The sequence below is a fragment of the Hyperolius riggenbachi genome, chromosome 4, assembly GCF_040937935.1.
Source record: "Hyperolius riggenbachi isolate aHypRig1 chromosome 4, aHypRig1.pri, whole genome shotgun sequence".
Lineage (NCBI taxonomy): Eukaryota > Metazoa > Chordata > Amphibia > Anura > Hyperoliidae > Hyperolius > Hyperolius riggenbachi.
The window spans coordinates 284,910,837-284,927,467 of NC_090649.1; the positions used below are offsets into that span (position 1 = coordinate 284,910,837).

At 42.1% G+C, this 16,631-nt stretch overlaps 1 protein-coding gene across 3 annotated transcripts in view; it reads left to right on the top strand.

Moving 5' to 3' along the window:
• The window catches only part of LOC137503836 (uncharacterized), a 64,168-nt gene extending 55,847 nt beyond the window's left edge, over window positions 1–8,321 (top strand). For all 3 annotated transcript variants that reach the window (XM_068231361.1, XM_068231362.1, XM_068231359.1), the window contains exon 8: window positions 4,612–8,321. In XM_068231361.1, coding sequence (XP_068087462.1) covers window positions 4,612–4,787 — 176 coding nt within the window. In that variant the 3' untranslated portion in view covers window positions 4,788–8,321. The remainder of the gene's footprint in view (window positions 1–4,611) is intronic.
• Window positions 8,322–16,631: the final 8,310 nt, after the last annotated feature.

Below are 16,631 nucleotides of genomic sequence, written 5' to 3' on the forward strand. Positions count from 1 at the left end.
GATTGCTCACACGGTCCCCTGGTAATATTCGAAATCATGAGGCGGCACACCACTGGCTGCAAAGATGCTTGTATTGTGAAACAGAAGCACTACATGTTATGGAAAATCCTTCATCCGTAAGATGTAGTGCTTCTGTTTCACAATACAAGCATCTTTGCAGCCAGTGGTGTGCCGCCTCATTATTTCGAATGACTGAAAACTGATGCTCTGAAGTCTGGCTGAATTGACTGCATGCTGGTTTCAGGTGTGTGATTCAGAAGTCATTACTGCAGCCAAAGATCAGGACTGCCAGGCAACTAGTATTGGTTAAGGGGAAATATGCCAGTTGAGGGGTTTTTTTTTTTTTTTTACAGCAATTGCTCACACTAAAGCATATAGCATAGAACCCCAGTTTGTGGTGCTTCAAGAAAATCTACCTTCAGAAGCTGTTATACTCACTGACAGAGCTGTTTTAGAGGACCACTATTGTGAAAATCGTAAAATTTATACTACATGTAAACACATACAATGAAGTACATTTATGCCATTGTCTTAGTTGCCTGACAGCACAGCCCACAAATCATTGGTGTGCTCTTGCCTAAACAAAAACTTTTCCCAGTAGATGCACAAGTCAGTGAATGGTTTTCCACATAAAAGATGTCCCCAGCATTTGTTTAGGTACTGGCACAAGGTTTTGTCCATTAGGTGTGCTTGTTACCTTGCATGGTAGAGGGCACTGGATGTTGGGAGTGGTGTCTCTTCTGGTGCTCTGGTTGTCATCCACAAGTGACTGAGAAGGTTAGTAGAAAAGCTACCCATCACTATGGCTAGAAGAGTGGGAGACTTCAATCCCTACTTCAAGGACCATTCATGAATATTATGGAGGATAAAATGGTATTCAGGAGGGATCTGGAATATATTCCATAGAACCCAGGAAACTGTTCCCTCATTTTGTCTGATGCCTTAATCAGGAAAGGACTTTCCACAATTTTGATGTCAGAAGTGGTATTTTATGTTTATAGAGCACAATTCTTTTGTTTTTGCGGTCCAAAAAATAAGCAGGCCTTGCTATGCTAGAAGCTTAGACTATCTATATGGGTCAGTACCAGGTAGGGCTGATTCACACTACAAGAGATTTTTAAAGAGGAACTGTCACAAATTTTAAAATTTAAAACTCCTACAGATAAGTAGACCGTTCCTCTTTAAGCACTAGTGATTTAAAAAGCTAATGCAATGTGGGATTTTAACAAAATCCATTCCCTCCAGTGTGAACACACAGGATAACATTGGTAATGGCTTTTAAAATCACAAAGCGCTTAGAAAGGCTCTTGTGTGAACTAGAGATCTCGCGAACATCAAATTTTGGGTTCGGACTCAGAACTCCAATTTCCGTAAAAGTTCAAGCGAACTGCCAGACTTCAATGGGCAGGTGAATTTTAAAACATGCAGGGACTTTCTGGCCACAAGTGGTAGAAACGTTGTTGTTTTAAGGGACCTAACACCTGGATGGGGGGCATGCCAGAGGGTGATCATGACTAAGTCCCACCAAAAATTAGTTGATGCAGAGTCAGGTTTTAAAGGGCAGAAATCACAGTACATTCCTACATTTGAGGAATAAAGGGCTTTTTTTGTTTTGTTTTTTTTATCTATTTGAACACCACCATGCTAACTAGTTACGCCACCATGCAGAGATTAAATGTAACTTGCACACACAAATATGCAATAGTACTATCAGAATACAGTGGGCAACACTGCAGTGGTACTGTGCATGCTACTAATGTGGCAACTGCAAACCATAGCAGTAGTGTGCACAGCTCTGGGTGGGTTCCAGTGGGGTGTCAACATAAAAACAGAACAATGTAGTAGCCTTAAAGGGCTATTTGGGGTGCCTTCACAGCAAGTCAGTGAGGAAAAAGAACAGGCCTGGCTAACTTTCCCTATCTCAGCAATGCTTAGTCCCTTCCTCTCACTACAGCAGCCAGAGACTAAATCCAAAATGGTCTATGCAAATGTGTTTTTTTAAAGGTGTGTGTGTGTGGGGGCAGTGTCCAGGAGTGGGTGCTAGCTGATTGGCTGCCATGTATCTGCTCTGAGGTAAGGGGTCAAAGTTTAGCTCAACTATGTATAGGGGGGTGAGTTAAACACCCCATGTGTTAAGTGTGGGCGCAAACAGCTGATCTCCACCAGGGAACCGTTCGGGTAATTTCTAGTGTGAACGAGCTCTTGCAGCATACTCAAAAAGATCCATATCTGTCTTGGGAAGGAAGGGCATGCACCAGTTTGGACCAAATCTAAGGGACTGCAACATGGTCATTGCATTAGGTCAGGTGATACACTGGCTTCCATGCACAGTTCCAGAAAGCCGCTATGAGCTGCAGGGTGAAAATATATCACTTGTAGTACTATTTTAATGCCTCCAACACACTCTCCCCCTCAAAGTCAGTTGCACATCAGGCATGCTGGATAGTGGAGACTTCTGGTTGCCTGAGTTTTGGATAACAGGGACTTTGCTGTACTAAGCATCCCCATGAAGAGATGGGACTAGTCTAAAGCCTGTCAGTCCTGTCCTTTTCACTACCTACTGTAAGTGACAGTAACAGTCAAATCTTTTGGGGGTGTCTTTATAAAAGATAAAGGCCATGCTAAATATCTCCTATGGAGATGGACTAGCCTGAAACATGTTAATGACTTTCTCCTATGTTGCTGTCACAGCAAGTAGTAATCTGACATTTATGGCTCAGTTTACTGTGGAATAAACACTTCTATGTTTACATGTATTTTAAATTTTTAAAATGTTTGCATTAGTCAGTTAATAAGATGCTGATTATGGATTGTATGCAGCTTAAAGGAGGTTCTGTATGGGTTTTTAAACAGTCACTTACCTGGAGCTTCTACCAGCCCCCTGCAGACATCTTGTCCTGTGCCTGTTTCAACGATCCCCTGATTCCCATGCCACGGGTCACTTCCCAAGTCCTCTAACTAGACAAATGCCACTGCATCCTCGCTCCTGCTCGTATTGCGCCTTAGCAGGAAGCTCCCGGAGACATGAGCTAGAGCAAGGATGCGCACTGCCATATTCGTGCAGTAGCATTTGTCTAGTTAGACGGATAATTGGAAAATGACCCACGGCATAGGAACCGGAGGATCACTGAGGCCGACACAGGACAAGATGTCTGCAGGGGGCCGGTAGAAGCTCAAGGTAAGTGACTTTGTCAAACCCATACAGAACCCCTTTTAAAACTGGGCAGTCCAATGCACTGCAATTGGACCAATCAAAATAAGCAGTAATCTGCACACAATTTGAATGAATCCTGGTACACACTTTCAACTATTGGCCAATAACTGACCAATTTTACCACCTCCATGTATGTAGACGCTATAGACCCTGAACAAGCATGCAGCAGATCAGGTGTTTCCGACAATGTCGGGAATAACTATTAGCTGCATGCTGGTTTCTGGTGTTCAGACACTACTACATCTGACTAGATCGGCAGAGCTGCCAGGCAACTGGTATTGCTTAAAGCAGTAGGATCAGCCATACTATGCCAGGGAAAAAAAACACATAAGTAGAGAAATACTTGATCTACTTAACGCATGTATTATTGAGGCTAACTCGTGATGTCATTTCTGCCCTTTACTTTTTTTCTTGTCTCCTCCAATCGCTGAGTCGCCTCAGCCTTGCTTGTAAACACAAGTGAGTAGGGGATTAGGTTTCAGATAAGCAGCTGGCAGGGAAACAAAGGGAAGAGGAGGAATAGATTATAGATCAAAAGAACCCCCAGCATGCAATTCTTTTGCACGACTACTAAAGGGCCAGTGCTCCTTAAGCATGTGACTCCAAATCCTAACGGCAGAAAGTTTTTTGAATGCAGCATTAGCATCTTTATCACTTAATACACTCAGACCAGTTGCTGTTGAAATTTGATTTTTATGGTGACGATACCGCTTTAAGGGGGAATAAATATGGCAGCCTCTATATAGATCTCGTTACAGTTGTCATACTATTTTTGCTCTTTGAGCATATTTGGCATGATTCACAAAGCTTTTTCACCCAATTACATTTTTAAGGTTCCAAAGTATTCAATATCTGTTAATCCTCCTACATGGAGGGGGTAAAATTGGTCAGTGATTGGTCAATTACTATTGAAAGTGTATACCAGGCTATAGATGTTCAGTGTGTGATAATTCTGGCTTGCATGCACAGTTCTAATATTGCTAAAACTCTGCACAATTTTCATCTTTGTTTTGGTTAGAATGGAGTCTTCAGCTTATCCCAATGGACTCCTGTTTAGACAGGCGTAAGGGTTGTCACTTCCTGCCCTGTCTGCATGAACTCTAACTTCAATGGTGACATTATCAGCTCAAGGTTTAGTGACAATGTGCCTCAAAAGAACATAAAGGCACTATGGCTAGCAAATGCACCTCTGGTATTGCTGGAATACAAATTTTGCTGGGTTTTTCCATGGGACACTTACTTTTTTAAGATTTGGGTTTTTGCTGCATATAGGCTTTTGGGGAGGGGGCTGGTTGCATTGCATGTGTAGTAAAACATAATTAGCATTTTGGTAGACTTGATGATGGAATATTAGATGCTGAATTTTTTTTTTTTTTTTTAACTAACTCTTATTGCAGACACTCTTCATGGAGATTCTTCGGAAGCCTATTTAAGCCGATTGATATGGCTGTATCTGCATTCTGGTGAACAGATTTACATGGAAGCCTTAAAGGGTTTTGTTTATGACTGTGCGTATGCAAGTTATTCTGTCCAGCTCCACGAAAGTGCCAGTTTAGCTTGTATAGGATTTTAAAAACTTTTTTTATATTTTTACAATTGTTTTAGAGAGTAGCACTTTATGGAGGTTTATCTAGCCAGATACTTGACCTTTACTACCTTCAACAGAGCCATATCTTCACCTAGTTGCCTTTGATTGTACTGTAACTGATATGTTGCCTTTAGTGCATAGACTCAATATATGGACTCTCTGTCTACCTTTGAAGGTGAAGGCTAGTATTTTTAATCTCTAGTCTACCATACTGCATAGTCTATCGGGCTTGTTTATGGTTTTTACTATTTTTTTAATGCACTAAATCCATAGCTTTAACAGGCTACTTTTAAAACGCAACTAGTGAAGCAATGCAGGCAGTGCTAATGGCCTTGTGGACAGTATTCTGCCTAATGCGTGTTCTTGCCTTGCATTTGTAGTATGTGCTGTGTACCTGAATTTGGTTTCCTGCCATGAAAATGTAAATTATTGTATGGAAATGGCAGCATGCACAATCCATGAGAAGTAACATACCTAAGCCAAATCTCCTCATGACTGACTGAGATGCAGGTATTCATCTTGCCTACACATTTCATGTAAATTGTATGAAACTTGGAATGGGGCCATTTAAAACTTACAGGAAGTGCATTTGGCTCAGTTCTAAGCTCCATAATCAAATGCATTTCCAATTTTGATTGACCTGATCCCAAGCTCCATACAATTGACATGAAATCTGCAGGTAAGCTAGAATTGTATCAATCGCCATATAGCTTAGATCTGATGGCTGTATTTTCTGACACTGCAAGGACTGGTGTGAGTAGCTTTTCAGTAAAAGGGCCTGATTCACAAAGCAGTGCTAACAGTTAGCACCCTGGTGAAAAGCCCTTTATCACGCCTAAACTCAGTTTAGGCGTGATAAGTTTAGGCATGATAAGTTTAAGCACCAACTGTGTTAGCACCGCAGTGCACAGCTGATCAAAAGTTTTGCGCTAGCAAAGTCTGGTGCACTTCGCATTGAGTTTAATGGCGCTGCTTTGCGTGCGGGACTTTGCGCACTATCTACACTTATCTAAACTTATCACACCTAAACTTATCACGCCTAAACTGGCTTTTCACCAGCGTGGTGCAATGGTTATCACGCCTAAAGTCTCTAACTGGGTTATCACCGCTTTGTGAATCGAGCCCAAATTGTGTTGGCTCACATGGTCAGGACCAGGGAGTTCACAAGTCTTAGTAAATATGCCTGATTGTATTACTGGTTGTTCCTAAACTGCACTTCATACAGCCTTCTGAACATGATTGTAGAAGAGCATAGGATTTTTAACTCAAACTGTGGTTGCTATATTCTGTAGCTGGTTCAATGTAAGAAGCTTTCATTGTGGCAGCCTGGGAAATGCCAGCAGTTCCAAGGACCATGTTGCTACATGGCAACAGCCAAGCAGTAGTAGCTTGTCTGAAGGTTCAGTGGCTTGCCTTACAAAGCAATCTTTTACAAGGAACCTGAAGTGAGGATCATGGAGACTGCCATCTTAATTCTCTAAATGCCAGTTGCTTGACTTCTGTCCTGGTGTGCTTCCACTGATAAGTCACTGGCCCAGAGTAGAGTATGCAGATGTGATGCTTTGACTCTGGTCTGACTCCACTGGCTGCATGCTTGATGCTGGTGTGACTCGCCTAAAGCCAAAAAGCTCATGACAGCCAGGCAACCGGCATTCATTATAAAGGAATGAAGATGGCAGCCTTCGTATCCCCTTGCCTCCATGTTCTATTTTAGAAAACCCTTAATTGTAAAGTTACGCTTTTAAAAACAAAGAGCCCTGATGGTGGATTGCTCCAGGCATTCTAACACTTTACTGATTAAGATTTACTAGAATTGACCCAGTAAAGTGTTTAAAGTAAATTAGAAATGAAAATTTGAGAAACTTGTATCTATAAAAATTGCTAAACTAGCATTCCAAATTTTTAAGGGTAAGTTTCTACACAGATTCATTAGACTGTAATGCTGGGGATACATCGTACGTTTTGTACAGTGTATCGAGCCGCTCAATAGATTCCGTCTCATCCCCGCGGGCGCCCAGATCGATTCCCGCTCGTCCCTGCGGGCAGCTTCTTATCTTGCGCTCGTTTCTTCTATTGTCCGGCCTGCCGGTATCTAGCGCGGAATCGATCCGGCGGGGTATTGGACACGTCGGAAATTATCAATCGAGCGATCAGCTCCTGGTTTAGGATTGGTACGGTATGCAGGAGGATGCTACAAATATGCATGTGTCACTTCAGATGCACTGTCAGTCCTCTTCCATTATTTGCTTTGCAAGGTTTCACAAACCTGTCCTTGCATAAGAACTCCAGGGGTTCTTAAAACCTTTACTCGATAAAGTGGAGATTACAATTGCTGTTTTAACAGTTTCTTTTCCCCTGTTTAGTATTTTCTGCAGAAGGGAATCTTTTTTAAAGAAGCAGGCTTAAAAAAAATTGGGTTTAAAATGATGATCAGAAAGGGTTTTAATCTTCTTAGGCTATCATTCATAAAGCATTCCCGCATGTGGAAATGCTAAAAACAGCTGACTTTACCGAGCACTGAGCAAAATATATATTCATAAAGGCTGTTTCCGCATGCGAAGCTGACTTTTCTGAGCAGAGCGATAAATCGCCGCATTCGGCGGAAATGTAACAAAGTCAATTCATAAAAACTAACGCAGGCAGTATGCGGACGGGGATTGCCGCTCCCCTGGATGTAGCGATAGGCATGTGGAGTACATGTAAGTGAATGGGACAGACCTACCAAGCAGCAGCAGAGAGAACACCGCATGGAGGGACTCGGCCAGCTTCTCCTGTTTCCGCATGCCTACCAACAGCCTACTGCCAGCCTACAGCGGGATATCTCCGCACTCCTACCGCAACAGGCAACATTTTTATGAATGACCACCCAGAAGGCTGAAATACCGACAGCTGTATTTTCCCGCATGGATTTTGGGTACCGACCACACTTTTATGAATGATAGCCTAAGTCTTAATCGGGTACAGCCACTCCTCTTCCTCATTCAAAACCCAAATTGGCTGATGCACTGGGGCATGGTCACAGGCAAGAACTAATTGTATATGCATTTATACTTCCAGAAAATGATCATTGAACTTGGTCCTTTAACACCAAAAGGTTGGCGAGTTGGACATTTCTTTTAAAAATGAGCCACTGAACAATGAAGCTGTAATGAAATTAGGTAAACCTCCTAAAGTGATCAAAGGTTACCTGGTTCAATTAATCTTTATGGAGTTCTCATTTAGGTCCCACTTAAAATGCCTATAGGTGCATAAGCAGGATATATCTAGTGCAATAATGGTTCTCCTCGCCAACAGTGTTGGTGGGACTTGGACAGGTTTGGGAAAGGCTGCACTCTTGAAAGTGAATAGTATTTGCATTTACCTATGAAAACTTGCTCTGCAATAGATTCTCCTGTATTTATTTATCTTAATATAGACAGCTGGGCTGTTAATGCAACCTTTATATTTTTAAGAATGCTGTTTTATAATCCCTAATCTGTATCTTTACCAATCTTTACCAATCTTAAAATTGTTTGGCCACAAACCTAGATCAGGGCAATAAATGCCTTTTATGTAAACTTGCTGTCTTGGTGTCTATTTGTCAAACTAAACTGTTTAGCTAAGAGCTTAAAACTTTTTTTTTTTTTTTTTTTTTTTTTTATTGTGCATTTAAATACTTACAATTGCATGGAATGGTGACTTCTGAGTTACAATAAATGTATAGTTGCATTGGAAACTACTGTATGCAGGTGATCTGCTCAGTGAGATGCTACCAGATGCTTGGCTAGTTTCAAGTTGCATGCAAGCTGGAATTGCACTTGATTGGCCCGATGTCACAACACATACAATTGGCATGAAAGCCAGAATTATTAGCATAAACTATCTAGTCACAATTTTAGTGCCTTCAGCTTTGTATACACCGGCCTAGATTTGCTTGTGATCAATGCAGGGAGTCTGGATGTAGTATGATCAGATAATGACCAATAAAAAAACTGTAATGCTGGAAATACATGGGTAGATTATGTGCCAGAGTCGATTCCTGCTCATCCCTGCAGGCACTTCCTAATCATATCGAGCGTGGAATCGATCTGGCGGGCAATCGGACCTGTCGGAAATTATCAATTGAGCCATCAGCGGCTCGATTGATGGCAAGTATCGACCCGTGTATGCTCAGCATTAGATATGCAAACATCTGTCTGAGCAGTCAAACAATGTCCCATGAGCAGGAAACTCTTGCTGGGCACAACAAGCCAGTCATTGTACAGGTATACATTTGGCACTCCTGTCCAATAGATAGGAAACTGGTATGATTGGACATGGATTTGCCAGTGTTGGGATACATATAATTTTGGCAAATTTTTCCACTGCCATATAATAGGGGGGGGGGGGGGGGTTGCATCAAGTTAATTTGTAACCTATTTACTACCCAGGTTTCCAAAATTACCATGACCATATGCAATAGAGAAATGCATATACAAGGAATCAAGTGGTACACCTTAAATCTATCAAAACACATCCTACCACATTCTTATCAATGACTAGGCCTGAAAGAGCCAGCACATCTCTACAGTACATCTGCCAAGCAGCAACATGTACAGTATGACCCCACTTGTGTCCATATTGGTACTGGGTGGATATCTTATTGCAGCAGGATATGCTCTTTGGCTGTCGTGCTCCAGAAAGTTATGCCTCAAGGCAGTGGAATTCTCACCACATCTGAACTGCTTCCTATGGTACAGGCCATATAATTACACCCTATTTAGTGGTGCTTGTGTGGATAAGATGAAGTCCTTTTGTAGATTGGTTTCTACAGATCTCTAGTTCCCTAGTAGGGATAGTCAGTGATATTCAAATTACAAGTTGATGCTAATTATGAAAGTAAATTTTATGCTACTTCAAAAATGGCTAAATTGAACACCATCTATGTAATTAATATGCCTGAAGTGAGGGATATGAAGGCTGCTATAGGCATTTCCTTTAAAAGGAACCTAAACTGAGGGATATGGAGGTTTCCAACAATACCATTTGCTTGGCAGTCCTGCTGATCTATTTGCCTGCAGTGGTGGCTGAATCACACACCTGAAAAAAGCATGCAGCTAATCCAGTCTGACTTCAGTCAGAGCATCTGATCTGCATGCTTGTTGAGGGGCTGTGGCAGAAAGTATTAGACACAGGATCAGCAGAGGAGTCAGTCAACTATTATTTTAAAAGGAAAAATCCATATCCTTCTCAGTTTAGGTTCCCTTTAAAAAGTATACTGGTTAGCTGGCAGTCATGCTGATCTTTTAAGCATTAGTGTCTGAAGCCTGGCATTTGAATCACCTGCCTGAAACAAGCATGTGGCAAATATCTGATCTGCATGCTTGTTCAGGATCTATAGCTAAGAGTAAAGGCCACATACACACATCAGACTATAGTCTTTGGAAAATGAAAAATCACATATCAATCTTACCACCCTTCATGTAGTATGAGAGCCATACCTACAGTCTTTTCTATGGAGCTGAACTCCCCTTCAGAAAAAAATCTTTGCAAGATGCTGCACACACAGATGCTGTACAGACACAAGAGATCAGTATCTGCAAAAGATCTGTTCCTGCCAAAGATCCATTCCTGCAAATTGCAATGATAGTCTATGAGTTCTGCAGATCATCATACACACTATTTAACTATCATTGCAATTTGCAGGAATGGATCTTTGGCAGGAACAGATCTTTTGCAGATACTGATCTCTTGTGTCTGTACAGCATCTGTGTGTGCAGCATCTTGCAAAGATTTTTTTCTGATGGGGAGTTCAGCTCTATAGAAAAGACTGTGTAGGTATGGCTCTCATACTACACGAAGGGTGGTAAGATTGGTCTGTGATCTTTCATTTTCCAAAGACTATAGTCTGTGTGTATGCACCTTAGGAGGCAGGAGATCTGCAGAACAGCCAGGCAATATGCATTGATTAAACAAATATGGCAGCCTCCATATCACTCTCAGTTCAGGTGTCTTTTCAGACACTCCATGACCAAACATTTCTCTTTAGTGGTCTGAGTGTGTAAACTGCCTATAAGGGTTTGATTTTTTTTTTTATTGTATTTTCTGAAAGCTCAGCTTTTATTTCCTTTCACACAATATTGCCTGGCAGCGCTGCTGATCTAGTCGGAATAAACATGCTGGTGGTGTTCAAACACTACTGCAGCCAATCATTGTGTATGCACTTCAACCTGTTGTAGGAAATTGGTACAAGGACTTTGAGTTCCCTGTGTGATAAAAATGTGGATTAAGACAAAGGCTAATTGTGCACCTATAATTCTAGAGTTCAGCTTAGCCTCTTGAGGACCTTGGGCTTAAAGGATACCACAACTGAAATGTGACATAATGAGATAGACATGTGTATGTACAGTGCCTAGCACACAGATAACTATGGTGTGTTCCTTTTTTTTCTTTCTCTGCCTGAAAGAGTTAAATATCAGGTATGTAAGTGGCTGACTCAGTCCTGACTCAGACAGGAAGTGACTACAGTGTGACCCTCACTGATAAGAATTTCCCCCTTTATCTCTTTCTTGCTCTCAGAAGCCATTTTCTGCTAGGAAAGTGTTTTATAGTTGGAATTTCTTATCAGTGAGGGTCACACTGTAGTCACTTCCTGTCTGAGTCAGGACTGAGTCAGCCACTTACATACCTGATATTTAACTTTCAGGCAGAGAAAGGAAAAAAGGAACACACCATAGTTCTGTGTGCTAGGCACTGTACATACACATGTCTATCTCTATGTCACATTTCAGTTGTGGTATCCTTTAACTCCCACCCCTGCTACTGACCAGGCTATGTTTTGATAAATAGGCCACTGCAGCTTTAAAGGGACACTTAAGCCAGAACATTTTAATCACCTGGGGCTTCTACCAGCCCCCTGCAGCAGTCCTGTGCCCTCACAGCCACTCACTAATCTGGTTCCCTGCAGCCAGCTAGTTTTGTTTTTGCCGTCAGGACTGGCCACGTGTAGCTTTTTCCACATTACTGACTGTAATCAGCGCTATCGCGGGTCGCAACACATACAAAAATACGTGTTTCTGCATTATGAACACAAATATGCAGCAACATGTATTTTTGTACGCGCTGCAGCCTGCAATAGCGCTAATTGCAGTTGGGAATGCAGTAGGCTATGCTTGGCCAGTCCTGATGGCAAAAACAAAACCAGCTGGCAGCAGGGGACCAGAGGATTAGCGAGTGGCTGTGAGGGCACAGGACTACTGCAGGGGCCAGTAGAAGCCCCAGGTGAGAATTTCCCACCCCCCCCCCTCTCTAACTTGAGGTTCACTTTAAGCCTAGAGTCCTTAAATAGTTAATATTTTTTTTTGCCATTCAACATTTGATCTGCATGCTTATTCATGGTCTGACTGGATTTGCCCCATGCTAGTTTCAGATGGATTATGCAGATACTACTTGTGCATTAAAGTGAGGGATGCCAGGAAACTGGAATTTAAAAATAAATGTGGTAACCTCTGCATTTCTTACTTCAGGTGTCCTATAACTTGTACACCAAATTCAGTAATGTAAAAGCCAAGGAAAATAGAGGGTTGGGAGGTATGTGCAATAAGTATAACAAAAATCCTATTGTATTGAAAGTACAAAAAACTTAATTTATCAAACCTTCATAAAAAAACACATATACAGTGCAGCCAGACACTCAGCACCAACCACAACTACACATCCAACCATTCCTTACTGAGACTACCTTGTGTGGTCAGGGATTCCACAAGTATTATTGCCAAATAAATATAGCAAAGTTAAGTGTCCAGCTGGATTGAAGCAAAAAGGCAAGCTGCAGCAGTCAAACAATGGGAAAAGTGCATGCCATGCAACACCTTGTTACTGGACCAAAGTCAGTGTAGCAGCAATTGGCAGCATGCACATAGGCTGTTCGTGCAAAGATGTAAACAGTACAGGAGGCCATATACTCTACCACTCTGGGTGGCGGCATCCACAAGACAAACTTGTTGTTTCAGGTCCCTCAATCCACTGCTGGAGCTCACGGCCAGGAGAGAGACAGTGCAGTCCAGGAAAGTCCACCTGCTGCAAAGTACAGTCTATTCATCCTCTGGTCAGTGTCTGCAGCGGACCCGGTGGTGGCCAGGGCAATCAGCGGACCCCAAAGAGCGGCGGAGGGTAAAGCAGAGCGCTGCGGAGGATGGATCCGGCTAGCACCATGTGCAATGTGTCACACATGCAAGACGCCCTGACATGTTTCGCTGGGACTTCCGGCTTTCTCAAAGGGAGGTGTACACCAAATTCAACCTGATTTAAGATTGGGGTCTCCAGCACTAATCTGTAAGGTTCTATCTATGTTTAAACCTTTTCCCCAACATTTAGTTTCCCTTTGTTCTCTTGCTTAGTCAGTTGACTTAAAATATTTAATATTGCTCCTGTGTGTACAGCAGTAAAGTCACACAACACTAAGTGGACTATTTTCCTGTAATGCTTTGTAAGGTGTAAAGCATTGCTTCCCAGGTGAGTAAATCTTTTTATAAAATGTATTTACTGCTAGCTGCCTTGTACTCCATCCTGAGCTACGATGCAGTTCATGTACATCTTACAAAAAGGAGAAAAATTCTAATCCTCCAATGCCCAGTAAACCAGTTAATCTTGACAGCTGAACTACAGTGACCATGATTTCTTATTTTGGCAAGGGTATGTGCATTTATATATAGTATACAGTATGTGTATGACACATGGGGCTATTTGGATCATTTTGCCTAACAATTTAAAGAGGAACTTTACATTTAAAATGCATAAAAATAAGTTTTCCCAGTGTAAAATGAGCCATACACTACTTTTCTCCTATGTTGCTGTCACTGACAGTAGGCAGTAGAAATCTGACATTACCAACAGGTTTTGGATTAGTACATCTCTTCATGGGGGTTTCTCAGCATGGTCTGTATAAAGACATTCCCTGAAAAATGTATACAATGCTGGACAGCCTCCCTGCTCACCATACATTTTTTTTTTGTTGGCAGTTGGATGGAGCAACTGCCATTCATGAAGTGCTTTAAAAAAATAAAATAAAAACCTTAAGAACCCCCTTTGAGAAGACGGGCAAGTCTAAAATCTGTTGGTAATGTCATTTCTACTACTTAAAGTGACAGCAACATAGGAGAAAAGTAACTTATGGCTCATTCAACTCTGGAAGAAACAGACATGTTAACATATACACATAAGTAGTATTTAAACTTTTACTGACAGAGGTCCTTCAACCACTTGAGGACTGCATTGTTAACCACCAAAGACTAGGCCATTTTTCAACAAATGGGCCACTGCAGCTATAAGGTCTTGCTGCAGGGCCACACAACTTGGCACACAAGTGATTCCCCCCCACCCTTACCACCAACAGTGCTTTCTGCTGGTGGGGGTCTAATCACCTCCAGCATCTTTCATTATTTCTCCAGCCCTCCCCTGCCAGCCAATCTGCTGTGATTGGCTGAAGCCTTTGTGCCACTAGAGGGGACAGCTGAGTGACATGGCTGTCCCCTGTACAGTGCTGCCTTAGACAGTAAATCCACCATCTGTTATATCGCAGTGCTGTACCAAGTAAATAGTCTCCTAGCGGTGATCACCATCAGAATGGGGATGTGCATGTGATCCCCTGCAAACTCCGCCCCCAGGTCCTAATCCGCATTAGGTGGTCCTGGGGCTGCCAGCGCGTCTACGCCACGTGGCGTGGTTGTAGAATAGTTAAGCAAAGCCAGGAACTAAAGGTGGCTAACTATCCATTTTCTAGTGAAAAATCATTCGAGCGATTGGATAATTTGGATCAGAATAAAAATAGTTCACTACACCATCAACTATCTAATCTTGCTGCTTATCTGTCACGAACAACAAGATTAAAATGTTGGTTTTATGAGAGCCATACTCTACACAGTCAGATAAAATCTTTGCAAGATGCTGCACACCAGGGATGCTGTCACGAGTAGATTAGAGTGGCCTAAGCACTCGAACTCGTGATTCAAATGAGCAATAATTAATGCAGGTGAGGAGCGGGCCATAAGGGGTTATTTACCCATAAGGCTGCGTGTTCCCTGCGCTCCAAATAGGATCCACACGCGTCTTATTCTTTGCGTTAAAAGCCTCGCTGCAGGCACTGCGGGCACTTCCTCCTTCAAGCCGGAAGAAGTGCCTGCAGCGAGGCTTGTAATGCGATGAATAGGACACGTATGGATCCTATTTGGAGCGCAGGGAGCACGCAGCCTTATGGGTAAATAACCCCTTATGTCCCGCTCCTCACCTGCATTAATTATTGCTCATTTGAATCACGAGTTCGAGTGCTTAGGCCACTCGAATCTACTCGTGACAGCATCCCTGCTGCACACAAAGATGCCTGTACATATTCAAAAGATCATTATCTGCAAAAGATCCATTCCTGCAAAATGCATTCATAGTCTATGAGATCTGCAGATCCTCATACACACTTGGTTTAACAGACTTCATCTGCATATCTGGCAATCATCTGCAGATCTGAAGATCCATCCTGGTGGATCTGATCTGCAGATGATTGTCTGTTAAACCAAGTGTGTATGACGATCTGCAGATCTCATAGACTATGAATGCATTTTGCAGGAACAGATCTTTTGCAGATAATGATCTTTTGAGTGTGTACCGGCATCTTTGTGTGCAGCATCTTGCAAAGATTTTATCTGATGGGGAGTTCAGCTCCATAGAATAGACTGTGTAGAGTATGGCTCTCATACTACATGGAAGGGGCTAAAATTGGTCTGTGATCTTGCATTTTCCAAAGACTTTTATCTCAAATGTGTATGAAGCATTACTGTTGAAAACAAAATGCAGCAGTGTCTCCTTGTTTGTAGTATTAGTAAGTTAACCACTTGAGGACCCTGGGCTTTAACCCCCTTAAGAACCAGGCACTTATTTTTCCATTCAGACCACTGCAGCTTTCACGGTTTATTGCTTGCTCATACAACCTACCACCTAAATGAATTTTGGCTCCTTTTCTTGTCATTAATAAAGCTTTCTTTTGGTGCTATTTGATTGCTGCTGCGATTTTTATTTTTTATTATTCATCAAAAAAGACATGAATTTTGGCAAAAAATGATTTTTAACTTTCTGTGCTGACATTTTTCAAATAAAGTAAAATTTCTGTATACATGCAGCGCAAAAAATGTGGACAAACATGTTTTTGATAAAAAAAAACATTCAGCCTATATTTATTGGTTTGGGTAAAAGTTATAGCATTTACAAACTATAGTGCAAAAAGTGAATTTTCCCATTTTCAAGCATCTATGACTTTTCTGACCCCCTGTCATGTTTCATGAGGGGCTAGAATTCCAGGATAGTATAAATACCCCCCAAATGACCCCATTTTGGAAAGAAGACATCCCAAAGTATTCACTGAGAGGCATAGTGAGTTCATAGAAGATTTTATTTTTTGTCACAAGTAAGCGGAAAATGACACTGTGACAAAAAAAAAAGTTTCCATTTCTTCTAACTTGCGACCAAAAAAAAATGAAATCTGCCACGGACTCACCATCCCCCTCTCTGAATAACTTGAAGTGTCTACTTTCCAAAAAGGGGTCATTTGTGGGGTGTGTTTACTGTCCTGGCATTTTGGGGGGGTGCCTAATTGTAAGCACCCCTGTAAAGCCTAAAGGTGCTCATTGGACTTTGGACCCCTTAGCGCAGTTAGGCTGCAAAAAAGTGCCACATGTGGTATTGCCGTACTCAGGAGAAGTAGTACAATGTGTTTTGGGGTGTATTTTTACACATACCCATGGCCGGCGGGATGTTGCGGCGGGTGAGCGGAGCCAGGCGGCGGCTCCGCCCATGCCCCTACAAGGACCGCCGCCATTTGTCAAT